Here is a 27,242-nt window from a genome sequence, read left to right on the forward strand (position 1 = left end):
CTTTTCTGGTTGGCTGCCAGTGACTAGTGGTGTTCCTCAGGGTCAGTACTGGGACCACTGCTTTTCACATTGGTTATCAATGACTTGGATAATGGAATTGATGGCTTTATGGCAAAGTTTGCGGCTGATGCAAAGATGGGCAGAGGAGTAACAAGTGCTGAGGATGCAATGCGATTGCAGCACAATTTACACAAATTGGAAGAATGGGTAAAAAAGTGGCAGATAGAATACAGTGTTGGGAAATGTATGATATTACATTTTGGTAAAAGGAACAATAGTGCAAACTATTATTTAAATGGGGAATAGGTTCAAAGATAGGAGGTGCAGATGAACTTTGGAGTCCTCGTGCAAGACTCCCAGTAGGTTAATTTGCAGGTTGAGTCTGTAGTAAAGAAGGCAAATGCAATCTTGGCATTTATTTCAAGGGGAATAGAGTATAAAAGCAAGGAGATAATGCTGAGCCTTTATAAGACACTAGTCAGGTCGCACTTGCAGTATTGTCAAAAGTTCTGGGCCCCATATCTCCGAGAGGATGTGTTGTCATTGGAGAGAGTCCAAAGGAAGTTCACAAGGATGATTCCAGCAATGAAAGGGTTAACATATGAGGAGCATTTAGCAGCTTTCAGCCTGTACTCACTGGAATTTAGAATGCATGGGGATCTCATTGAAACTTACCGAATGTTGAAAGGACTAGATATGGTGGATAAGTAGAGAATGTTTCCTATGTCAAGGTATCCAGAGCTAGAAGGCACAGCATCAAAATTGTGGGGCAACCTTTTAGAAAAGAGGTAAGGAGGTGTGGAGTAAAAGGATTAAAAGGATCAATAACGTACATGAGTGGCGCAAGGAGACTGCAAATAAAATACCCTTGTGTGCAAATAGAAGAACATTATGTGCTAACTCTTGCGAGGTAAGGTATGGATCTAATCTGCTGCAACCACAGAAACAGAAACTAATGTGCTGAGCTCTGCAAGATCGTTTAACTTGTAACTGCTCCTTTCTCTCTAAGTCTTTTAGTGAACGGTAACATATTGTTGGGGTGTGGTAATATTTTTACACAATGACTGGAAAAATAAGTCTGCTGTTAATATGCTGAACTGTATAAAATGATGCTATTGTAACAGGAGAGCAGAGTCAGGAGCTGGTCTCCACCAGCCCTCGCTCTCTCTTTCTCTCTCTCTCTCCTTGGTACCAAGTAAAATAAAGGTCCCAAAATGAGACTCCGGAGTTGAGCATTCTTTTCAACTGACTAAGGTTAAATTTGCACGACAGAAGGAATGCTTTTAGCCAGAGAGTAGTGTATCTATGGAATGCTCTGCCACAGACTGTGGTAAAGGTCAGGTCCGTTGGTATATTTAAGGTGGAATTTGATCATTTCCTGATCGGTCAGGGCATCAAAAGATATGACGAGAAGGCAGGTGTATCGGGTTGAGTGGGATCTAGGATTAGCCATGATGCAATGGGGGAGAAGACTTGATGGGCTGAATGGCCCAATTCTTCTCCTTATAGTTTTATGGTATCATAAAGTTGTACATTTAGTGTTCCCAGTGCAAAACACAACTATTGCCACTTTCCACAAAGTTGCTATGTGATAATTTGTTAGAAACAATTTTATGTATTCCATGGTCTTGATTATTTGACAGCCATTGATTTGATAGTGGCACTTACGTCTCAGAAGTTATTTGTAGTTGCATACAAAAAGTGCAGAATCAAATGTAATTTTTTCAGCGCAAATAAGTATATGTTTCCAATGTCCTCAAAATACAAAGTGGTAATCGGTTTTAATCAGTTTAAATTTATGTATTGCATGCTGTAGAGTGTTTTGGAATCAGTTATGTGAATGTGCATCTTAAATCTTAGTAGTTCCATGAAGTTGTATGACAAAACTACTCATTCTGCAGTGTAAACTAAATGAGGGTATTGCTCCAGACCAAAGCGTATATTTCCACTTTCCTCAAAAATGCTATGTGATAACTTGTTGTAAATAACTTTCTTTTGTGTATTCTATGGTCCTGATCACTTACGATATATTGGATAGTGACACTTATGCCTGTGATTGTTTTATCCAGTTGTAAAACAAAAATTATATAGAATCTAGAGAAGAGTTTCCAGAAGTAAAAAGCATAAAATTCCAATTTCCTCAAAACACAAGGATGGAACTTGGTTTAAACGGTTTTATTTTCTGTCTCAGGGGCCTGATGGTTGTACAGCAATACATTTTCCTGTACCTAATAGTGTGGGACCGAAGGCATCTTTGCCTCCTGCCCAATGGGAAGGATCGATGCTGCTTTCTTGTATCCATCAATTCCTATAGTGATTTTTTCCCATTCCTGGGCATTGCTGTTTCCATACCATGCCATGATGCAACTAATTAGAATAATCAACTCTGCATTTATAGAGGTTTGTCAATATTTGTGGTGACATGCCAAATCTGAGCACATTTCTTTGTGTTTCTACACTGACAGATCCTCTGATATGTTAACAGCTCTAATGGGCTGGGTTGATCAGACCCAAACAATCTGAGTGTCCAGGAGCTTCAGTAATAAGCATATAAACACAACAAGGTAACTTCAGCCTAATTTACAACAACAGAACATCTGCAGATGCTGAAAATCCAAGCAACACACACAAAATGCTGGAGGAATGCTGATGAGACCCTTCATCAGGACTGGAGAAAAAAGGATGAGAAGTCAGAGTAAGAAAGTGGGAGGATGCGAGGAAGAAATAGAAGGTGATGGGTGAAACAGAGAGAGGGGGAGGGCTGAAGTAAAGAGCTGGAAATTTGATTCGTGAAAGAGATAAATGGCTGGAGGAGCGTGAAATCTGATAGGAGAGGAAAAGAAGGCCATGGAAGAAAGAAAAGGGTGAGGAGCATCAAGGGAGGTCATGGGCAGGTAGGAGATAATGTGAGAGAGGGGAATGGGAAAGGGGGGCATTACCGGCAGTTAAAGAAATCGATGTTCATTCCATCATATTGGAGGGTACTCCAACTTACTCCAAGTTGCTCCTCCAACTTGAGTATGGCCTCATCATGGCAGTAGACTGACATGTTGGAATGGGAAGAGGAATTGAAACAGATGTCCTCAGATCACGATCCCTCCTGCTGACCTCAATGGTTCTAACTATCCAGAGCTGATTCAGAACCTGGACTCCACCACCATCAATGCAGGCTTCAGTGATTCCGGACACCTTTGAAATGCTGACTGCATAACCTCCAACCACAATTCCACTCTGGATCTTCACTGACAGCACCTCCAGTCCCGGTCTTTATGTGCTGCTGCTGGAACCCCACTCTACCCTTCCCGCACCACCACTCTGCAATCCCGTGTCCCTCAGGTCCCACTGCCAGCTCCTAGGTCCTCGGAGACTCCACCTTCTTCTCACCCTACCATCCCTAAGCCCTCTTCCCCCTGTTAGCTCTCACCTGTGCCAGGTCTTCACCATCCCCTCTGACAATCCCCTCTCTGAGGCAGGGCGTTATGTTATCAGTAAAGGTCTCACCTTTGTCCCCCTGCACCTACACGTCACCATGACGCTGAGCTCTTTTTCCACTGCTTCCGTCTCCGTTCCTACTTCTTTGCCAAGAACTCTCCAGCCTGCACCGATGACCCCTTCCCTCAACTCCAGCCCTCTTCCACTTCCCGGACACCCCGCTCTGGTCCTTTGCCTACTCTGGATCTTTTCCTAGCTAACTGCCGATGAGACATCAACACTCACATGTCATGATTTGTATTTGCAGCAGCAGCAGTGCAGGCAACACATAAAATCCCTATGGTACTGTGCAAAAGTCCTTGGCTCCCGAGCTTTATATTGTATGTGCCTAAGACTTCTGCTCAGTAATGTATATTCCATCTCATCACCCCTAACTCACAATTAGATTCCAGCGTGAAGGGCTTGTTTTCTGTGCAGTACCACCCTACAAGGAGCCGCTTTGGATACTTGCTCAGCTCAGGGCCAGGGCTGCCCCCACTGGGAAATACTGGATCGACACTGGACTTGAGGCCTGGTGCAGAGCTGCCATAAACAGTGGGATCGGCTTGATAGGATGTGTGATCTATGCCTGCTCCCATTTCCTTGTTCTCATTTGCTCATTCATTTGTTTTGTATCCAATAACCAATTCTCAATCCATGTCACAGCATTAGACCCACCTATCCTACATGGTCTAATCTCGCTGACCAACTTCATATATGAGACCTTATCAAATAGCAGCTGAAAATGCAAATGCATCACATCCACTGGCTCATTTTTACCTCTTCTACTAGTTCAATTCAATATATTCCAACTGAGATCTGTGACTAGTGGGGTGCGGCAGGGATCGATGTTGGGTCAGTTGTTGTTTGTCATCTATATCAATGATAATGTAGATCAGCAACTTTGCAGATGGGGGCCATACCTAATAGCGAAGAAAATGATCATATCTGACAGCAGGATCTGGACCAGCTGGAAAAATGGGCTGAAAAATGGCAGATGGAATTTCCTGTATCAAATCCGAGGTGTTGCACTTTGGGAAGACAGACTAGGGTTGGACGTCCACAGTGAATTGTAGCAAACTGAGGAGCATGGTGGAACACAGGATTTGGGAATACTGATCCATAATTCCTTGAAAGTGGCATCACACGAATTTAGGATCATTAAGATAGCATTTTTGGCAGATTGGCCTTCATAAACCATAGTACTGAGTACAGAAATTGGGATGTTATGTTCAAGTTGTGTAAGATGTTGGTGAGGCCAAGTTTGGGGTATTATGTACACCTCTGGCCGCTTACCTACAGAAAAGATATCAACGAGACTGAAAGAGTACAGAGAACAACCATAAGGATGTTGCCAGGACTTGAGGACCTTTTATCAGCAAAGGTTAAATAGGTTGAGACTTCTACCCTATTGCACAAGGAGAATGAGCGGTGATTTTATAGAGGAATACAAAATGATGAGGGCATAAATAAGGTAAGTTTAAGCACGCATTTTCAACTGATGGTGGGTGAGACGGCAGGTCATACGTTAAGGGTAAAAAGTGAAATATTTAAGGGGCACCGAAGGAGGAACTTCTTTTCTTAGAAGGTGGTGATTGTGTGGAATGAGTTACTAGTGGAAGTGCTGGTTGCAGGTTCGATCTCAACATTTAAGAGAAATTGAATAAGTACCTGGATGGGAAGAGAATGGTCCAAGTGTGGGTCGATGGGACGAAACCAACTAGATGGTCCAAACGGCCTGTTTCTGTGCTGTAGTGCTCCATGACTCTGTGACTGTGAGTACAGCACAGGAACAGGCCCTTTGGCCCACAATGCAGTGTCTCACTAATGACACCTCAAGCTTTCTGCCTACACAATGCCATCTCCTTCGATTCTCTACATGGTCAAGAGTCAAGATTGTTTAATGTCATTTCCTGCACACAAGTGTTAAGGAGAATACAATAATTGTTACTCTGGATCCAATGTAGCACAAAAAATCACAATAAGATAAGGAACACAATAATAATAAAGAAAAACACAATAAATATAAATATGTAAGATATCTTACAGAGATAAATGGATTGTATGTCCATAAAGTGAAACTAGGCTAAAGACTGTTTGTATGTCAAGTGACTGGTGGTTAGGAATGTGGAGGGATTTCATATATCTAAGAGTGCCTTAAACATGTCCATTGTAATGTCTCCACCAAGTGCATTCCCAGCACCCATCATTCACTGTGTAAAGACATATCCTGCATATCTCCTTCGAACTTACCCCCTCTTATTTTAAATGCATGTCCTCTGGTATTGGACCTTTCTACTCTGGGGTAAAACTTACAGTGGCTCCTTTGAGCTCTATCCACAGATTTTCGATGATGTTTAGGTCAGGGGACTGTGGGGGCCATGGCAAAACCTTCAGTTTGTGCCTCTTGAGGTAGTCCATTGTGGATTTTAAGGTGTGTTTAGGTTCATTATCCTGTTGTAGAAGCCATCCTCTTTTCACCTTCAGTTTTTTTACAGACAGTGTGATGTTTGCTTCCAGAATTTGCTGGTATTTAATTGAATTCATTCTTCCCTCTACCAGTGAAATGTTCCCTGTGCTGCTGGCTGCAACACAAGCCCAAAGCATGATCGATCCACTCCCATGCTTAACAGTTGGAGAGGTGTTCTTTTCTTGAAATTCTGCACCCTTTTTTCTCCAAACATACCTTTGTTCATTGCAGCCAAAAAGTTCTATTTTAACTTCATCAGTCCAGAGGGCTTGTTTCCAAAATGCATCAGGCTTGTTTAGATGTTCCTTTGCAAACTTCTGACGCTGAATTTTGTGGTGAGGACGCAAGAAAGGTTTTCTTCTGATGACTCATCCATGAAGGTCATATTTGTGCAGGTGTCACTGCACAGTAGAACAGTGCCCCACCACTCCAGAGTCTGCCAAATCTTCCTGAAGGTCTTTTGCAGTCAAACGGGGGTTTTGATTTGCCTTTCTAGCAATCCTACTAGCAGTTCTCAGAAAGTTTTCTTGATCTTCCAGACCACAACTTGACCTCCACCATCCCTGTTAACTGCCATTTCTTAATTACGTTACAAAATGAGGAAACAGCTACCTGAAAATGCTTTGCTATCTTCTTATAGCCTTCTCCTGCTTTGTGGGCATCAATTATTTTAATTTTCAGAGTGTTAGGCAGCTGCTTAGAGGAGCCCATGGCTGTTGATTGTTGGGACAAGATTTGAGGGGTTAGGGTATTTATAAAGCTTTGAAATTTGCATAACCTGACCTTTTCTAATGATGATTGTGAACAAGCCATAGACCTAACAAGCTAATTAAGGTCTGAAACCTAGGTAAAAGTTATCTGAGAGCTCAAACAACTCCGGGGGAGGTGGCACGGCATGGCAGCAGCGGCCTTTCAGATCTGGTGCTACTTCAATTTAGTTTTTAAATTTAATTTAAGGCCCAATTTTTTTCTGATCAGGGAAATGGATAACAGAGCGACTATCAAACATCGCCAGATACTGCTACAGTACAGAGATCACCCAAAACCAAACCTTCATGAAGATCTGCTAGTTAAATTGCATGGCCTGGGCTTGCTGAGGGAATCGGGCCCGCAGCCCTCGGAGATGGCAGTGGCCAGAGTTGGAGACATCATAAGCGGTGTGCGAGGAAGTGGAAGCGAGGCGAGCAGGCAGAAATCCGTGCCAGGAAAAAAGCAAGCCCTAGCCGTCTGGCTTTCCCGTCCACTCTGCTCTCCAATGGACATTAAATTGGACTACATCCGACTCCAACGAAATACTCGGCGGGAATACAGAAACGGACGTGATCCCGGATGCCGCCATTCAGCTGTTTATTTATGGAACAGTTTTCCCCCAAGCCATCAGACTACCAACCTACTGCCCTCTACTGTGCCTATGTCTTGTTTATTATTTACTGTAATGCCTGCACTGTTCTGTGTACTGTACTTTATGCAGTCCTGGGTAGGTCTGTAGTCTAGTGTGGTTTTGTGTTTTTTTTACGTAGTTCAGTGTAGTTTTTGTATTGTTTCATGTAGCACCATGGTCCTGAAAAATGTTGTCTTATTTTTACCGTGTACTGTACTAGCAGTTATAGTCGAAATGACAATAAAAAATGACGTGACTTGACTTGACTTGAAATCTCTTGGGGTGCCCAAACTTTTGCATGGTGCTCCTTTCCTTTTTTTCACTCTAAAATTGTACAAAACAAAAGTAATACACTAATCTTGCTTAAAATGTTGAAAAGAATGTTTCATCTTTAACTTTATTACTTTTGGAGATCAGTTCATCTGCTACTCACTTAACTATTCACAATAACAGAAATTTTGACCAGGGGTGCCCAAACTTTTGCATACCTCTTTATCAGCTATCTACTCTATTTTTACCTATCATAATCTTATAAATCTCAGTGAGCTCTCCCAGCAGCCGCCACTGTACCAGAGAAAACAACCCAAGTTTGTCCAGCCTCTTTATAGCATCAGATCTCACTCATGAGGATGCTATTCCCTTTTCTCATCTTTGCCACAGCTGGTCTCCGATGAGGCATTCCATTCTAGGACATCCAAGATGTCCTCCTTTTTCCAGGAAAGTGCATCCCCTAATGTTATCACTGTAGCCCTCACCTTCATCACTTATGTTTCCCATATGTTCAACCTCGCCATGTTCCCAGAATTGGAGGTATAGAATTTCACTCATCCTCATCTACCACCAAACAAGCATATGCATCCGACTATCATCCTCTGCAACTTCCGCCATCTCTAATGGGATCCTACCAGCAGGCTCATCTCCCCCTTCTTGCAGCCCCTCTGGAGGTATTATTCTTTCCATGATTCCCTTGTCTGCCTGTCCTTTCCCAACAATCCCCCTCCAGGTACTTATCCCTACAACTGTGTTCAGTGTTACACCTGACCAAACACCTCCATACAGGGCCCTAAATAAACTTTCCAAGTGAGGATCCACTTGTATTACTTATTGCTCCCAGTGCAGTCTCCTCTATATCAATGAGGCTTGATGCAGGTTGGAGAATTGTATCAGTAATCACATTCACACACCAGCTTGGATCAACTGATGGCCATATTCCAATTTCCATTCCCACCTTGACATATTTTTCCACAGCCTTCTCAATTGCTGAGTTGGCGTTTCACACAGATTCGAGGAACAGTGCCTCATATTCTACCTTGGTAGTGTCCAACCTGATGGCATGAATATCAATTTCTCTAACTTCCAGTAACCATTCCTGACTGTTCCCCCTCTTTTATCTCTCATATTCAGAGCCCCAACACCCTTTCTTTCCCCTCTCATGCCCTTTCGATCTCCCCATCACCTACATATTCTTCACTCGATTCCCCTCTTCACCTCCATCCCTTTGTTCATTCATTCATTGTCCTCTCCTATCAGATTTCACCTTCTTCAACACTTCAGCATTTCCACCTACGGGGTAGCCCTTTACCCCTACTGGCTATCTGCTCTCTTTCCATCCAGTCCAAATGAAGGGTCTCAACCCAGAACATGGGCTGTCCATTTTCCTCTATAGTTGCTGTCTGATCTGCTGTGTTCCTTGTTTTTTTTTGTGTGTCTGGTTTTTTTTATATAGCTTCCTTCTAATCCAGGCAGTATCCTGGTAAATATTGTGGAGTTAGTGGCTGTATTCAACATCTCCTGTATTACCTGTTCCCCCCATCTACAAGACAGCAGTGTGATGAGGCACTTCCCTCTTCTCTGGGTGGGGTCAGTCCATGCACTCCACATCTGCCTCCTTATCTCTCTCCTATCTACAGATAAGGAGTGTGATGGGATACTCCCACTTCTCTGGGTGGGATCAGTCCATGCAATTCACATTCACCACGACCTCACTCCCCCCTACAAGTCAGCAGAGTGCTGGAACACTCTCCACTTCCCTGGGCGAGAGCGCGCCAGTGCCATCCAGAACAAACCAACCCATCTGATCTGCTCCCCATCCACCCGAAACACAATTGGTGTCCAACAGTGACACACAGTGGCTGTTGTGTGCACATCAACACCCTTTATCACAATTTAATTTACCACAGTGTTTGTCCATGTTACTCCAGCAGCATCTAACACACACAACACCTCTCTCTCAACCAGGACAAAGGCAGCAGGTAGAAGGGGTTCCTGGCTCACCCACCAATTCCTAGCTCATACTGACTTGGATATACACTCAGTGGCCACTATATTAGGTTCAGGAGGTGTATGTCCATGGTGTTTGGCTGCTGTAGCCCATTCACTTCAAGATGCACATTTCTATGTGTTCAGAGATGTTCTTGTGCACACCTCTGTTGGATCGTGTGGTGGTTTGATTTACTGTCACCTTCCTGTCAGCTTGAACCAGTCCGACCGTTCTCTTCTGACCTTCCTCATGAATGAAGCTTTTTTTGGCCACAGAACTGCCACTCAAAATAACTGGATGTTATTTCTGTTTTTCACAATATTCCCTTTAAATTCTAGAGATTGTTGTGTGTGAAACTCCTAGGAGATCAGCATTTTCTGAGACACTGAAATCATTCTGTCTGGCACCAACTATCACTTTGTGGTCAAATTCATTTAGGTCACTTTTCTGAAATTTGGTGTGAACAACAACTGAACCTATTTACCATGTCTCTATGATTTTATGCATTGAATTGCTACCACATAATTGCTTGATTAGATATTATTCACAAGCAGTGGGTTTCCAGCCCAACTGTGTGGCCAGGCGCTTCACTATCTCCAGGAATGGCCTGGAAGTCAGGGGGTAGCCCTGTGGGTGACGCAATTCCCCACCGGCTCCTGTTGGAGGAAGGCAACTGTACCCGAGTGATCTGTCTCACTCTGGATGGAGAGAGAGAGCGAGAGACAGAGAGACTATCGTCCTCCAGGGTAGTGATTTGGAAGACAGTGAGTTGCTTGTCTCCACCCTCATTGTTGCAGGAGCGACCTCTTTCTCTCACTGGAGAGTGAGAGTCTGTCTGAGATACTGAAGTTCTGGTTTGTGATCAGTAGTTTGATGGACTCTGAATCAAGGACACTTTGGGTGCTTCTGCTGCTGCTCACATGGTGGCGGTCTTCGGGGTTTTGTCAGTGATTCTGCTGGTGTGGGTGGGGGCTTAGGGAATTTTGATGCATTTGCTACTGCTTGTGCAAATTGGGGGGGGAGGGTTAGCTTCAGGGTTATTCTATGGGGTGACTTTGTTTCATGGATGCCTGTGAAGAGGATGAATTTCAGGTTGTCCACTGTACTCTGATATTAAATATACTTTGAAATTTTGAACTTTATTTGCATTAACAAGAAGGTGTAGAAGTGTACCTAATAAAGTGGCAGAAGATCAAGGAGTGGCTCAGCCCCGCCCATCTTCTTACCATCAATGCCAGTCAGAGATTTTTGAGAATAAATAAAGTCTCCTTTTGTTTTTCTGAATTTGAGTCTATACGGTCTTGGAAATGAAATCAATTCTCATGTGCAAGACTTACCATTGCTGGAACCTGTCTGGTGAATCTTCAGTGCAGTCCACCTCTTGCGAGAATGTATGGAAGGGCACTGAAACTTTCACTGTAACTCCACCAGTTCCTTTTCGTTGTAACTCTCTCAGGGCCTTGTTCTTTTCCCCATCGTTATAACCACCCAGACGTACCCTTCTCTCTGAAATTACCACCAGCTCTTACACTCCTCCTTAGGAAAGTAATACCCTCAGGCATTAAAACTCCTTCACATATTTGTAAACTCCTCCAGCCCTGTCACACCTCCCCGTCTCTATTCACATAGTGTGTTAAAATAACTATCAAGTTTAGATTTGAAAGTCTCTAAGCTATTTCTCACTGTGTAAAGTAATGCTTCCCAATAGCCTAAATAGCTTCTAGCTAGCCTAAAATCTGCCTTTAGTCAGTCTCCATCTCTGGCCCCGTGACCTTGATGATGGACTAATTTTGAAGTTGCAACTGGCATTCATTACTTATTTCCTTAATGATTTTGAACACTTCTGTCATGTCTCCTCTCATTCTGTGTCTACTGAGGCTGAAAAGATCTAACTCTTTCAATTTTTCTTCATGATTCATACCCTTCAGATCTGGAGTGAGTCTAGTTGCCCTTCTCTGAACTATGTCCAGTGCGTTCACATCCCTCACACAATATGGAGACCAGAATTGTACACCGTATTCAAGGAGTTGCCTCACAAGCACATTATGCAGCTTAAGGAGAACGTCTTGAACTCCACTGAGCACATTATAGAGCCCAACATTCTATTAGCCTTCCTAACTGCTTCTGTGTATTGTCTAGATGTTGATAGTGATGAGTCTACCAGGACACCCAAATCCTTCTCATACAGAGCTCTTTCTATGTCAAGACCCCCCATTGTATATTTATATCCAATATTTCTACTTCCTGTATGTAATACTTTAAATTTCACCTGCTATTGATCTGCCCACATCTGGATTTTGTTTAGATCTAACTGAATTGATTCTCCTGCCTGAATGTGATCAGCCATCCCTCTAATTTTGTGTCATTGGCAAACTTTACTAGTTTATTTGTTATGGTTATCCAAATAATTACTGTAAATTAGAACAGCAGTGACCCCAAAATTAATCCCTGTAGAACCCTACTTTTAACATCTTCCAGGTGTGAAAATGATCATCTCACCATATCTTGTTGTTTTCTGTTTTTGAACCAATTCTGCACCCATTCACACACTTTACCCTGAATTCCTATCTCCTGTAATTTGATTACTAACCTCTCATGGGATACCTTGTCAAAAGCCTTCTGAAAGTCAAAGTAAATGTATCAACTGCTCTATTGTTATCATATACTTCAGTTGCGTCTACATAGAAATTCAGCATATTTAGAAAACAGTATTTCCCCTTTCTGAATCCATGCTGGCTTTCTCCAAACATGCCTGTCCTTATCACCTGCTTTCCCGACGCATTCTTTATTATTGTTTCCATTATCATACCTATGATACATGTTATGCTTAATTGTGTCAGTGCGGTCACCCTTCTTGTATGCTGGATGTTAGCCCAGTCTTCAATGACTTTTGAAAAATAAATGTTAAGTATTTGTATATAAAATCATAGACCTCTTAAAGTACCCTTGGATATAAGTTGCCTGGCCCTGGAGATTTATTAACTTTCAGCCTTTTCAGTTGAAGCAGGATCTCACTCTAAGATCTCTAAGTCACTTAAAATAAACTATTTTCTCTACCCTTACTGGCACAGTGTGAATATCTTTGCAGGTGAATATTTCTGCAAAATATGTTCAGAATATCTGCTATATCCTTCTCTGCATAATTTATCACCTCACTATTATTCCTAATGCACTTAATTTCCACCTTGACCTTTCTTTTACTGCAAAATATTGAAAAAATCCCTTGGATCAACCTTAGCATTATCAGCAACATCCTTCTCAACCTGCCTTTTGGCAATCTGGATTTCCCTCTTGACTATAGCTCTCATATTTTCATATACCCTACAGTTAACATCATTATTATTTTTTCTGTATTCTTTACACTGTATAGCTGTATTTTCTTCAATTATTTTTTACGTATATCTTTATTTATCCATATAGTTGATCTATTGTTTTCATAGCTTCTCCTAACCTTGGGTATGAACATTTCCTTCACTGTGTATTACCTCTCTAAGTTAACTCCTTTCTCTCCCAACTGACTCAATGTCAACGCTTCTTTCCCCTTTACCTTCTGAAGGCTTTGTCACATCTGCACAAACTTTGCCTTTCTGAAATTCAATTTAATGGCTTTGCTTTTTACTGATATACTCTCCCCAAAAAAAACTTCAAGACGAACAATATGATGATCAATTGTTCCTCAAGGCTCAATGACTTCCATACTCAAAATTCTATCCTGATTCTTACAGAATAACATATCTAGACAGGCCTCCTCTCTTGTTGGTGCATTAACATACTGGGTCAAAAACAATCATTCAATAACTCAATTAATTCTCTTCCCTGTAATCCATTAGTTACTGGGTTCTCCCACTCAATACCTGGGAAATTAAAGTCACCCATAACTATAACATTACTCTCAGAACTTGCTTTTCTAATATTCTGATAGAGTTGTTTATCAAAATCACTGTCAGCATTGGGGCGTCTATAACATACACCCAATGTTATTCCTTTATCATTGCAGCTTCAATTCTCCCCCAGATATCTTCACTAAGTCTCGATTCATCTCCTATCATAAAGCAGCCTCATGTTTAAATTATGTATATGGCCACTCCTCCATCTTTACGATCCTGCCTATCTTTATTAAGTAAAGTATATCCTTTAATACTATATTTATCACCACCCTTTGAGTTCAGACAGGTTTCAGTTATTGCTATTATATCATACTTATACACATATATATTTTTTCTAGCTCATTTATTTTATTCTTAGTGTGTCTTGCATTTATACAGGCCATCCTTAGTCTACTATTGATGTTTTGAAGATTGGTTTGTGTCCTAATATGCTATTCTCTACTAAGGAGTTTAAACAATTGAGCCTGGCCTGTTCTGTGTTCCCTGTTCCATCCTATCCCCTGGTTTAAACAGTCCTCAACCCATTGAAGCATAAACCTGCCCAGTACATTAGCCCCTCTGCTTCAAATGCAACTCGTCCCACCAGTACAGGTTCCACCTAACCCAAATTAGATTATGAGAACACTCAGTCCTCTTTTATTGTCATTTAGAAATACATACGTGCATTAAGAAATGATACAATGTTTCTCCGGAGTGATATCACAGAAAACAGGACAGACCAAAGACAAACACTGACAGAACCACATAATTATAACATAGTTACAGCAGTGCAAAGCGATTCCGTAATTTGATGAAGAACAAACCATGGGCACGGTAAATAAAGTCTCAGAAGTCCCCGAGTCAATCGACTCCCGAGTCCCCGATAGCAGGCGGCAAAAGGGAGAAACTCCCTGCCATAAACCTCCAGGCACCGTCAACTTGCCGATGCCTTGGAAGCAGCCGACCCCAGCCGACACTGAGTCCATCCGTCCGAAAACTTCGAGCCTCCGACCAGCCTCTCCGATACAGCCTCCCGAGCGCCTCCGACATCGCCCCGGCCGCTGAAACAAGCAAAGCCGAGGATTCGGGGCCTTCTGCTCCGGAGGTACCGGTTACCACAGTAGCAGCGGCAGCGAAGCGGCCATTTCATAAGTTTTCCAGATGATCCCCCGTACTCTCACGTCTATCTCCATCAAATCAGGATTGTGCACGGTCCCCTACTTGACAAATAACAGACATCACCACCGAAGCGGCCGCGTGTGCTGCTCTCACGCCGCCATCTTCTCTTCCTTATTTTCTTATGTCCTCAAATGGCACCCCAATATCGCATAAACCAATGCCCCTCTAACCTACAGCATGATTTGAGCCACACGTTAAATCTTATAATCTCCTCCATTTTACCTGCACTAGCGCAATGCACAGGAAGAACTTCCGAGAAGACCACCTTGTCAGTCTGTCCCTAAGTTTCCCACCCAACTCTTTAAATTTGCCTGCCCTTCCTGATGTCATTTGTCCCGATGTGGACAATGACTACTGGATCCACCCCAGCTCTGGCCAGGGGCTTATCTACTCGCCCAGAGAGGTCTCTTGCCGGTTTGTCTAGCATTGCTAGATGTTCAGAATGTTTGAGCATTTCCAAGTCTGGAGATGATGCCCTCGGACAGTTTGCACCTCGTACCCTGCGCTTCCTTCCCACGGTCACCTACCTCTCTCTCTGGTCTGAGTCTCAACCCGTGTTCGCTTGGGGTACACACTACCTCCCTACAGGACATCTGCCAATTCTCTACAACATCGCAGGTCAGCTACCCGCTTCTCACGTTCAGCCAAACCTTGTTCCCGAGGTGTTGGATTAGCTGACATTTCTCGCATATGAATACTCCAGAAAGCAACTGTCCGTGAGTCCGAACACAGGGCAAGACTGACATTGCAGACGCTGCATTATTATAATTTGGGGGGAAGAACTACTGAGGATTAGTGTTTGTATTTATTTAAATTCTTAAAAGTAAATTACTATTTGTACTACTATTCCTACTTTGCTCCCGATGTACCAGATAATGTCGAACGCCTACCGAGTGCTTGGACCTTCTCCGGACCTTCTAGATTTGTGTCCCCAATCGATTCATATTCTCAGCCGGAAAACTATACCCTGAAGCGACTCTTGGTCCCGCCATGTTAAGCTCACAACAACTTCCCTGCTATCTTAATATCGGCTCGATTTTTCGTGGAAAACAAGCTAAGCGCCTCTATTACCACTAGAGCTGGTGAACAGCTTATGCAAAGGCGAAATCCAAAACGGCCGTCCTTTGCAACCCCAGTTTAAGGCGACCAATTACAAGTTATAAAAGTAGCCGCGTCCAAAATTTAAAACTGAACAACTGAAAAAAAGAACAAATCAAACGCTGCAACCAAAGTTTCTTCTTACAGTCTCACACTCACACTCACACTCAACCAATCAGTGCCCAGAGTATGTCTACACCAATAACAACACAAGACGGAAGAGCCGATATACAAATTATCAGCCCTATATTCCCCTTTCAGTTGACTCTCGACATTAGGTTCCGACGGAGAGTTGCAGTCGGCAGGGAAGCTATTAGTCTCGATGTTAGCCAGGTGAGAGAAGCACGAAAAATTATTTTATGGATAATCTAAGTCAATGTTTCCTAACCTTTTTTAGCCTAACGTCCCCCTAAAGCACTTCCATGCTTGCTAACGCCCCTCTTAGGCATAATTTACTTTCCGGGACCCTATAGTGTAAAAGCATGCTTACCATATGTTAGCATGAGAAAAATTATTCTGCTTTTTTTTGTCTTTAAACCGAGCTTACATGGTACCTGTACGTTGTATAGCAACTTCAATATCGATGTGATTCTTGAGCTTCATAGTTTTTAGAAAGATTTGAAATATCTGGTTCAATTTGTGACGGCATGAGCCTTGAGTCACCACGCCTAACAATGACCAAGCGGTTTCTATTTGTTTTTATGAGTATGCGGTTCACTGTACTGAGTCTCTTTCAACAAGGTCGGAGAGCAATGGAGAGCTGTTTGGCTCTTCTCCAAAGACCAGGAAACTTCCTGTTCCAGTGCAGCCACACACCACAAAAAAACATTTTTGAAAAGCATTTTTGATTCTTCGTCATTCCGAATTTCGATAATTACTTCTTGCAAGCTCTCTTCCTGTTATTTCATCTTGCAAAGAAACTGGTTAATTACCCAATCGAATTTTCAGATGGTTCAAATCCTTGAATCAATTCTGAAAATTCTTCTTCAGTGACTGCAGGTGCAAACAGTAACGTTGCAAATCAGCGTCTGTGAGAGTGAGTGCCACACTTTCCACGCAGGGAAACTGATAACATTTTCTCCCAATGTTTTGCTCATATATTTCCTGTTTTCCAATAAAAATGGCCACTGCATCTTTTGGCCAGATTCAATGTTTTGCATCTACACTTCCTGTTTGAAAAAGTAGCTGGCTGAGATTTTTACCTGCAAGATGTTGACGATGAATTACACAATGGTTTGCAAAGAGACTTGGAATTTCTTTTTTTTTTCATAAATGCCACTAAACCAGCATAGCACAGTTGACTCATTCAGTCGTATCCCAAATTCTGTTTTTTGTAGTCTGCTCATAGTTGATACTCAATATCTTCACTCATTTCATCAATACGACAAGCTACAGTAATTACTCAGAGGAAATGATTTTAAAATACTCGTACTCATTTGAGAACAGTGGCGAAAACTTCTCATACAGTAGGCATTTATAATTTTTCATCAATTGTATGAGATTTTCCACACTTTGGAAATATTAGATGAAGCAATGAGACCACGATCAAGGGTTTTTTTTAAAGCTTTCTTGGCAATTGACTGGAGTGTGCAACGCTTTTCAAATGCTTTTTTTTCCATCTTCGGGAACTGAGTAATACCATTAAGTAGCCTTTTCAGGGTGTCTTTTATGGAAGTGTTCCTGCAATCTTGATGGTTTCATGGCTTCTTTAGAAGTACAGTATTACAAATTACACATATGGAGCGTTGTTGATCTGACGGGAACGGACTATAACCATACTCCAGGTATGTAATATTGTTTGACGCACTTTCTGTAGTTTCTGTTTCTGAACAGGATTAGAATTTAAGGCTTCACTGCCTTCAGACTTGTAGAGATCGCGCCGAACATCTTTATCCATCATTAACGAGACTAAATTAAAATTTTAAAAATAAAGCCAAACTGGGAAACCTATCGGATGTTGATGATGGCAGCGAGTTCACACGAATAGAATGATGTTATCAAAGGAACGGCGAGGCAAAGATGAAGACGATCACATCAACGAAAATAACGCTCACAGATTGGAATCTGAACGTTAGTCGGAATAGAACTGATGTTCGGCAAGCCACCTTTACACTATTCCAGTTAGCTCGATCGTCAGGACCGGAAAAGACAATGAAGAGTAGATTTAAATTGTGGGGGAGGGGGAAGAGAAACACAGATGATAACCAGGAGGGGGAGGGTCTCGGCCCGGAACGTCGACTGTACTTCTTCCTATAGATGCTGCCTGGCCTGTTGCGTTCCACCAGCATTTTGTGGGTGCTGCACAAAGTCATACCTGCCTCCCTCCAACAAGTGAAAATCAGCAGATGCTGAATATCCAAACAACACACACACAAAATGCTAGAGGAACTCAGCAGGTCAGGCAGCATCTGTGGAAAAAAAGTATAGTCGACGTTTCAGGCCAAGACCCTTCGGCAGGACTGGAAAAGAAAATGAAGAGTAGATTGAAATTGTGGGGGAGGGGAAGAGAAACACAGATGATAACCAAAGGGGGAGGGATGAAGTAAAGAGCCAGGAAGTTGATTGGCAAAAGAGATACTGGGCTGAAGAACGGGGAGTCTGATAGGTGAGGATAGAGGTCATGGAAGAAAGGGTGGAAGAGCAACAGGGAGAGGCGACTGGAGATAAAGTGAGAGAGGAAAAAGGGGTTGGGGACTGGTGAAGGACGGGGAAAGATGAAGCAAAGAGCTTAGGTGAAAGAGGCAGAAGGAAATGGAAGAAAGAAAAATGGGGGAGGAGCACCAAGTGGAGGCAATGGGCCGGCAAGGAGACATGGTGAGGGAAAGAAAAGGGGATGGGAAATGGTAAAGGGGGGGTGCATTGCTGGAAGTTTGAGAAACCGATGTTCATGACATCAAGTTTGAGGCTACGCAAACGAAATATAATTGTTGTTCCTCCAACCTAAGTGTGGCCTCATCATGACAGAGGTGGAGGCCATGGATGGACATATCAGAATGGGAATGGGAAGTGGAATTAAAATGGGTGGCTACTGGGAGATCCCACTTCTGGCGGATAGAGTGTAGGTGCTTGGCCAAATACTTGCCACATCTACATCGGGTCTCACCAATATACAAGAGGCCACACTGTTTTGCTGAGCACATACACTCCATCTGCCAGAAGATGTGGGATCTCCCAGTGGCCACCCATTTAATTCCACTTCCTATTCCCATTCCTATATGTCAATTCATGGCCTCCTCAACAGTCGCGTTGAGGCCAGACTCAGGTTGGAGGAACAACACATTATATTCCGTCTAGGTAGTCTTCAAACTGATGGCATGAACATTAATTTCTCAAACTTCCAGTAATGTCCCCACACCCCAGCTCTCTCCTTCACCAGTCTCCATGCCCTTTTCCCTCGCTCATATTCCCTGCCCATCACCTCCCTCTAGTGCTCCTTCACCTTTTTCTTTCTTCCATGGCCTTCTATCCTATCTTATCAGAATTCCTTCTCCAGTCCTTTCACCAATCAACTTCCCAGCTATTTACTTCATCCCTCCTGCTCCCAGTTTTACTTATCACCTTGTGTTTCTCTCTCTCCTCCCCCACTTTTTACATCTACTCCTCATCCTTTTTTTCCCTCCGGTCCTGCCAAAGGGTTTCAGCCTGAAACATCGACTGTATTTTTTTCCATAGATGCTGCCCGGCCTGCTGAGTTCCTCCAGCATTTTGTGTTTGGTGCCTGGCTCTCTCTAATTATGCCATGAGTTTCCAAATGCTCATAAATCCTATCCCTAAGAATTTTCTCTAGCAACTTCCCTACAACTGCATGAGACTCACCAGTCTATAGTTCCCAGGATTTTCCTTTGTTCCCTTCTTAAATAGAGGTACGGCATTAATCACTCGTCAGTCCTCTGGGATCTCAACAGTGGCTAGAGATGACATGAAGATTCTGGTTGAGGCCCCATCAATCTCACCTCTTGCCTCCTTCAATAACCTGTGATAAATCCCAACAGATCCTGAGGACTTACCACCTTAATGCTCATCAGGGGACCCAACACTTCCTCATCCTTGACCTATAAATGCCCTAACATATTTATGTACTCAGCTCTGATGTCCTGGTCCTCTGTGTGCTGTTCCTTGGTAAATACCGAAGCAAAGTACTCATTAAGTACCTCACTCACACTCTCCGCATCCAAGTATGATATTGTTTCCCCTCCAGTTCAGGAGCAACCCAGTCCTGTTATACAGGTCACTCCTTCATTAGAAAATGTTCCAGTGATCCAAAACTTGTAACCCTGCCCCCTGCACCACCTCCTCAGCCACTCATTGATCCGTCCTATTACCCCATTCCTACCTGCTCTGGGCATGACACCGCCAGTAATCTGGAGATCACTACCTTGGATTCCTTCTCTTCAGACTCTTTCCTAACTCTATATACTCACTATCTTCCCATTTTCTGCCTCTGTCATTGATGCCGATATGCACCACGAGCTCTGGCTGTTCACATTCCCCCTAAATAATGTCCTGCAGCAGCTCCAATACATCCTGGACTCTAGCAGCCAGGAGGCAACACACCATACTGTTGTCTCTTTTATGGCCACAGTACCTGCTTTCTGACTCCTAATTAATGTGACACCTATCACTATCACACTGGCTGACCTTAATATTGACTGTTTACTCTTTTCCATAGATGCTGCCTGGCCTGATGTGTTCCTTCAGCATTTTGTGTCTATTGCTTTGATTTCCAGCGTCTGCAGGTTTTCTCTTGCCCGTAAAGCCAAAGCCTTCCTACTCTATCACTGGCACAGTCCAATCAGCTTGACCCTATCTTCCTTAATTTGCCACTGAGTTTAGGCCTGCAAAGCAAAAAAGAGACTGGCCTTACCCGAATCTGTTGCTATATACTCTCTCTCTGTGACTTCCATAGGACTCTGACCGTGACACTCACCGCGCCTGAGCTGCTGAAAAAGTATCGTTGAGAAAAGAACGTTTCGGTTTATAAAAGATATCAGTTGACAGTTTCTCTCCAGTGATGGAGGGAGACGTCAGAGATGGACCAAGTGAATTTAAGCGCAGTGTGGAAGTTAAAGGTGAAATTGTTAAAATTGATGAGCTCAGCATGGGTGCACGAAGCAGCACCAACGCAGTCAGCAAAGTAGCAGAGGAAGAGTTGGGGAGTAAAACTGGGCAAGGTTTCGAACATAAACTGTTCTACCGAGCCGACAAAGAGGCAGGCATAGCTTGGGCCCATGTGAGTGTCCATAGCTACCCCCTAGGTTCACAGAAAGTGGGCATTCGAAGTTCAAAGTAAATGTATTATCAGTGTATATAGATATCACCTCATACAACTCTGAGATTATTTTCCTGCGGGCATACTTAGCAAATCAGAAGTTTTTAGCAAGCTGGCCTTCATCAGTTAGTGTACTAAGTTTGAAGTGGGTGGTTACACTACATTTGTATAAAGCATTAGTGTGGTCACATGGAGCACTGTAAGCATCAGGAACTGTAAGCTGAAGGAGCTGAAGGAAATAAGTTCAGGGTGAGGACCAGTTCTGTCAGACAGAGGAGGGAGATGGTGCAGGAGAATTGGTTGGTTCTTTTGTCAAGAAAGATGTAGAGGGCTTTGACGCCTTCCTGATGGGGGACGGACGATTATTGACAGAGTCTCCAGCTTGAACATGCCTGGAACTGGCAGCCACTCTAGCCGAACTTGGATCCTGCCGACTGGGGTATGAAAGTTTCTGTAGAGTGGTGAGGATCTCCTGAAGCATGTTGTCAGGTCTGCCTACAGTTGCTCCCTGGTAGGCCAGTGTAGTTTGCAGACCTTCGTACTCTGCTGACGTCATGATGGCTCAATCGTGCTGTAACAAGAGACCTATTGATGGTGGTTAACCCAAGTGCAGAGTAAGGTCCAGAATTAATTCAGACTCAAAATTAACAAGATGATACAAACAAAATCCAAAGACAAAATCACAAAGAGTAGTACTAGAAATTGAACTCTTATGATTGAGCACAGAGTGCTCAGCATGAGGCCTTTAAGTTCAGGCGTTCCACAACGGAATGTGGCAGGAAATAATTGGCAGTCTAAGTCTCTGAGGGACAGTGGCAGCTAACCATACTCTGAAGTATTGGAGTGCTGGATCTCGGATGTCTGCCGCTGTTCAGTCAGGACCATGACAATATCACAACAGATCCCTTGGAGTGAGTAACAAAAGGGTTCTTTTTTCATAATTCAAGTTATTATTATTATTTATTCTTATTTTACAAAGCAGCACAGCATATCATAGAGCAGATACAGTACAGCATATTTACACAGCCATCCCATGACAGGAAAACAAATAAAACTTAGAAAGAAGTTCTGATTTAAGTTTAAATTAACTTACAACCAAAATTGATCCCACGCATCCTGCTCTTTTCCCTCACTGTTAATACTTCCCTACATGTGTTCATATGACGAAATCTTAATCATTTCCTCAGTCCATTACTTCACAGTGGGACATCTGGGTTTTTTTCCAGTTTTGCTTTGTAATTCTTGCAACTGTGATGAGACCCACCTTTAAAATAGTAATGTGTCATTGTTTACATTAGGTATCATTGTCCTATCACCCAGGAGACAAAGCCGTGGACACAAGGGCAGTGTGGAACCCGACCAATTCCCCAACAAGTCAAGAACTTTACACCAAAATGGACGAATCATGGAACACTCCCAAATCATGTGAAAATATGTGCCCACCTCATTTTTACATTTCCAGCATAAATTATTATCAGCAATCCCCATTTTGTGGGATCTAGTTGGTGTCCAATAATACTGAATAAATTTCCCTCTCGCTTTCCTAATATGTCTACCCACACTTGATAAAATATTTGACCACTCATCATCTTCAGTATCACTTCCAAGATCCCTCTACCATACTGCTTTGAAATTGCTACACGATTCACCCACAGAGTGCTTGAACATTTTATAAAACACCGATGCTTTATGAACTCCCTGTGGTAATGTAAAGTATTCAGTTAAAGAGTTACTTTGTGGGTCATTGTTCTTAAATATGCTACTAATGCAATGCCTTATTTGTAAATACTTCCAAAAACTCTCTTTATCTACAAAGTTATATTTCCTTTGCAAATCCACATATGACATAAAAATCCCATTCTCATAGAGATCACCTACTGTATTTACACCTTTAATCTTCCATTCTTCCCAACGCATATCTCAGGGTTATTGCAGAGCGAGGAGTATAACTGGTTTAAATGTGACATTCTACAAGCTTTATGAATTGTACTCCACACACTCCTTTAGTGAAATAGTATAGAATTTAGATTAGTCTTATTTTCCACATAATAATCTGCAGATGCTGGGATCAAAGCAACACTCACAACACGCTGGAGGAACTCAGCAGGTCAGGCAGCATCCGTGCAAATGATGAGTCAACGTTTCGGGCCGGAACCCTTCATTAGGACTGCAGAGGGAAGGGGCAGAGGCCCTATAAAGAAGGTGGGGGGATGATAGGAAGGAGAAGACTGGTAGGTTCCAGGTGAAAAACCAGTAAGGGGAAAGATAAAGGGGTGGGGGAGGGGAAGCAGGGAGGTGATAGGCAGGAAAGATGAAGGTTTGGATGTCTAATCTCTATACACCATTCCCCATCAAGAAGGTCTCAAAGCCCTCCGCTACTTTCTGGATAATAGACCTCACCAGTTCCCCACCACCACTACCCTCCTCCGGTTGGCGGAACTGGTTCTCACACTCAATAACTTCTCTTTTGGCTCTTCGCACTTTCTTCAGACTAAGGGTGTAGCTTTTGCAACTCACATGGGCCCTAGCTATGCCTGCCTCTTCGTTGGTTATGTGGAACAGTCTGTGCTCCAAACCTATTCTGGTACTGCTCCACAACTTTTCCTTCGGTACATTGACGACTACATTGGTGCTGCTTCCTGCACCCATGCTGAGCTCGTCAATTTCATCCACTTTACTTCTAACTTCCACTCAGCCCTCAAATTCACTTGGTCTAACTCGGACACTTCTCTCCCCTTTCTCGATCTCTCGGTCTCCATCTCTGGAGACAGACTGTCCACTGACATCTTCTACAAGCCCACTGACTCTCATAACTACCTCGACTATACCTCTGCCCACCCCGCCACCACGCAAAAATGCCATTCCCTATTACCAGTTCCTCCGTCTCTGCCGCATCTGCTCCGAGGATGAGGTTTTCCGTTCCAGAACATCTCAAATGTCCTCTTTCTTTAAGGATCGTGGTTTCCCTTCTGCTGTCATCAACGATGCCCTCACCCAAATCTCCTCCATTTCCCACACTTCGGCCCTCACCCCATCCTCCCGCCGCCACAACAGGGACAGAGTTCCCCTTGTCCTCACCTACCACCCCACCAGCCTCCGGATCCAGCACATTATCCTCTGCAACTTCTGCCACCTTCAACAGGACCCTACCACTAAACACATCTTTCCCTCTCCACCCCTCTCTGCTTTCCGCAGGGATCGGTCCCTCCGTGAGTCCCTGGTCCATGCGTCCCTCCCCACGGATCTCCCACCTGGCACTTATCCCTGTAAGCGCAAGTGCTACACCTGTCCCTACATCTCCTCTCTTGCCACCATTCAGGGCCCCAAACAGTCCTTCCAAGTGAGGCAACACTTCACTTGTCAGTCTGTTGGGGTCATCTATTGTATCCGGTGCTCCTGGTGCGGCCTCCTCTACATCGGTGAAACCCGACGAAGATTGGGGGACCGCTTCGTCGAGCACCTCCGCTCTGTCCGCAAAGCAGACAGGATCTCCCAGTAGCCACCCACTTCAACTCTGCTTTCCATTCCCATTCCGATATGTCCATACATGGCCTCCTCTACTGCCATGATGAGGCTAAACTCAGGTTGGAGGAGAAACACTTCATATACCGTCTAGGTAGTCTCTAGCCCCTTGGTATGAACATAGAATTCTCCAACTTCCGGTAATTCCCTCCCCCTCCCTTCCTGTATCCCTATGTCACTCTGCCCCCTCCCCCAGCTGCCTATCACCTCCCTCATGGTTCCGCCTCCTTCTACTACCCATTGTTTTCCCCTATTCTTTCTTCACCTTTCCTGCCTATCACCTCCCTGCCTCCCCTCCCCCACCCCTTTATCTTTCCCCTTACTGGTTTTTCACCTGGAACCTACCAGCCTTCTCCTTCCCACCCTCCCTCCACCTTCTTTATAGGGCCTCTTCCCCTTCCCTTTACAGTACTGACAATGGGTTCCGGCCCGAAACGTTGACTCATCGTTTCCACGGATGCTGCCCGACCTGCTGAGTTCCTCCAGCGTGATGTGAGTGTTGTTTTCCACATGTTGTGAGAGGATGTTAAGGGGAGAATGTGGTGCAGCCAGGCTCTGTTCTATAATTACCCAATCTAAATCAACATCAGCCCTGTCCCAATGTTTCGCAAATTTGGTCATTTCAAAGGATAATTTATATGCCCTGATGTCTGGTAGACTGAGCCCACCCATGTCCCTGAACATACACATCTTACTCATTTTAATTCTGGGCTTCTTCTTACCCCATAGAAAATCACTGATGATTTTGTTGTATTGCTTGTAGATCAAATCTGACATATTTAAAGGAAGCATCATAGAAAGATAATTAAACTATTTTATCTACATTTACTTTACCCCAGAGTGACAATCTCAGTGTCCCCCACTTATCCAGACTATTTCTTATCCTACTCAATAATGGATCATAATTTAAAGTAATTATTTCATCCAAATTCTGACTGAGTTTGACCCCTAGATACTTCATTCCAACTGGCACCCATCTGAAATTAAACTGAGATGCTGAATTTGAATAACACAATTTCGACATTGGCATAGCCTCAGATTTATTGCAGTCGATTTTATAACAGATACCTCAGAATATAATTGAATTGTTTTCATTAGTGAGGATAAGGAATTAGGAGGGTCACTAATCAGTAACAAAATATCGTCAGCATATAGCATCAGCTTATGCTCCTTTCCGCCTCCCTTCACCCCTCTAATATTTGGATCTGCTCTAATTATGATTGTCAATGGTTCCAAAAAAATCGTAAATAACAGTGGGGAGAAGAAACAGCCTTGGCGTGTACCCAATGTGATGTTGAAAAATGGGGATATGATACCATTTGTAATAACTGCAGCCTTAGGGTTTTTATACAAAATTCTAATCCATGATTTAAAGATAGAGCCAAACCCGAAGAATGACAAGGCTGTGGTTAAAAATCTCCACTCAACCCTGTCAAAGGCCTTTTCGGCATTCAGGGAGATGGTAGTATCTGGGATACTACTTGGGGAGCTCAGCCATATTAAGTGCAGCAATCTCCTTAAATTGTCAGTTGGGGATCTGCCTTTAATGAAGCCAACCTGGTCAGTATTAATTATAGATAGCAATACTTTCTCTAATCACGAAGCCAGTAATTTAGTCAGTATCTTACAGTCCACATTAATTAAGCTTATAGGCTTATAATTGGATGGATCTATTGCATCCCTGTCTTTTTTTGGGATCAACGATATTAATGCTTCATTAAATGTATTAAATAAAGATTCCAAATTAAAAGCTTCTGAACAGATTTTTGTTAGAATAAGAGCCAATATGTCCAGAAATTTCTTATAATATTCAAATGGGAAGCCATCCATAGCTGGAGATTTCCCCATTTTCATAGCCGCAATAGCTCGCCTGACCTCACCCACAGTAATTGGGGCATCCAAGGATTCAGCTTGTTATGGGGATAATGTAGGCAATTTTATGTTAGCAAAAAACTGGTTCAGCTCCTCCTGGTCATGGTTAAACGGTGATACATATAAATGTTCATAGAATTGTAGAAAGACTGTTTATTTCTTTAGATGATGACACTAATGTATCCCCTTTCTTAATTACAGGTATAACACTATTCGTATTCTGCTGCTTTAAACATCGTGCCAGCAGCTTACCAGCTTTGTCACCACCTTCGTAGAAACTTATTTTTAATCTAAATAATGCATATTCTGCTTCTTTGTTATATATGTTATTTAGCTGGAATTTCAAATTGCACAGGTCTTTCTATAAGTCATCAGTATATTGTCTTGATAAGACCTTTTCCAATGTGGTTATTTCTGCTTCCAGATTTTTTTTTGCTCCATACTTTCCTTCTTCCTTTTAGATGTTTGTGCTATTAATTTTCTTCTTATATATGCCTTGGATGCCTCCCATACCGAGGACAGTTTTACTGTGGTCCCTGCGTTCAATTCAAAAAACGTAGTCAGATCCTCAGCCAACTTGTCGCTGAAATCCTCATCTTTTAACAGCGTCTACCATCCTTCCCCTTTCAGTATTTAAATCCATTTGAATTTCAACTGGTGCATGATCTGATAATGCTATTGGGCCAATTTTACAGTCTAACACCTGTTCTATAATGGAGTTGGATATTAGAAAAAGATCTATTCTAGAGTAGGATTTATGTCGATGACAGAAAAATGTATATTCTTTTCTGGATGGATTCACCAATCACCATATGTCCACCAGACTGATATCCTCAATAAACTGATGTAAGGCA

The 27,242-nt window shown here is 43.0% G+C and overlaps 1 protein-coding gene across 2 annotated transcripts in view; it reads left to right on the top strand.

Moving 5' to 3' along the window:
- Window positions 1–15,955: 15,955 nt before the first annotated feature.
- Window positions 15,956–27,242, top strand: part of LOC140204959 (guanylate-binding protein 1-like) — a 29,092-nt gene continuing 17,805 nt past the window's right edge. The window contains exon 1 of one of the 2 annotated variants that reach the window (XM_072271981.1): window positions 15,956–16,058. In XM_072271981.1, coding sequence (XP_072128082.1) covers window positions 16,048–16,058 — 11 coding nt within the window. In that variant the 5' untranslated portion in view covers window positions 15,956–16,047. Of the gene's footprint in view, window positions 16,059–17,419; window positions 17,510–27,242 lie in introns of those variants that run through there. The other variant, XM_072271982.1, reaches the window with a different exon arrangement.

Source organism: Mobula birostris, chromosome 11 (genome assembly GCF_030028105.1).
Source record: "Mobula birostris isolate sMobBir1 chromosome 11, sMobBir1.hap1, whole genome shotgun sequence".
NCBI lineage: Eukaryota > Metazoa > Chordata > Chondrichthyes > Myliobatiformes > Myliobatidae > Mobula > Mobula birostris.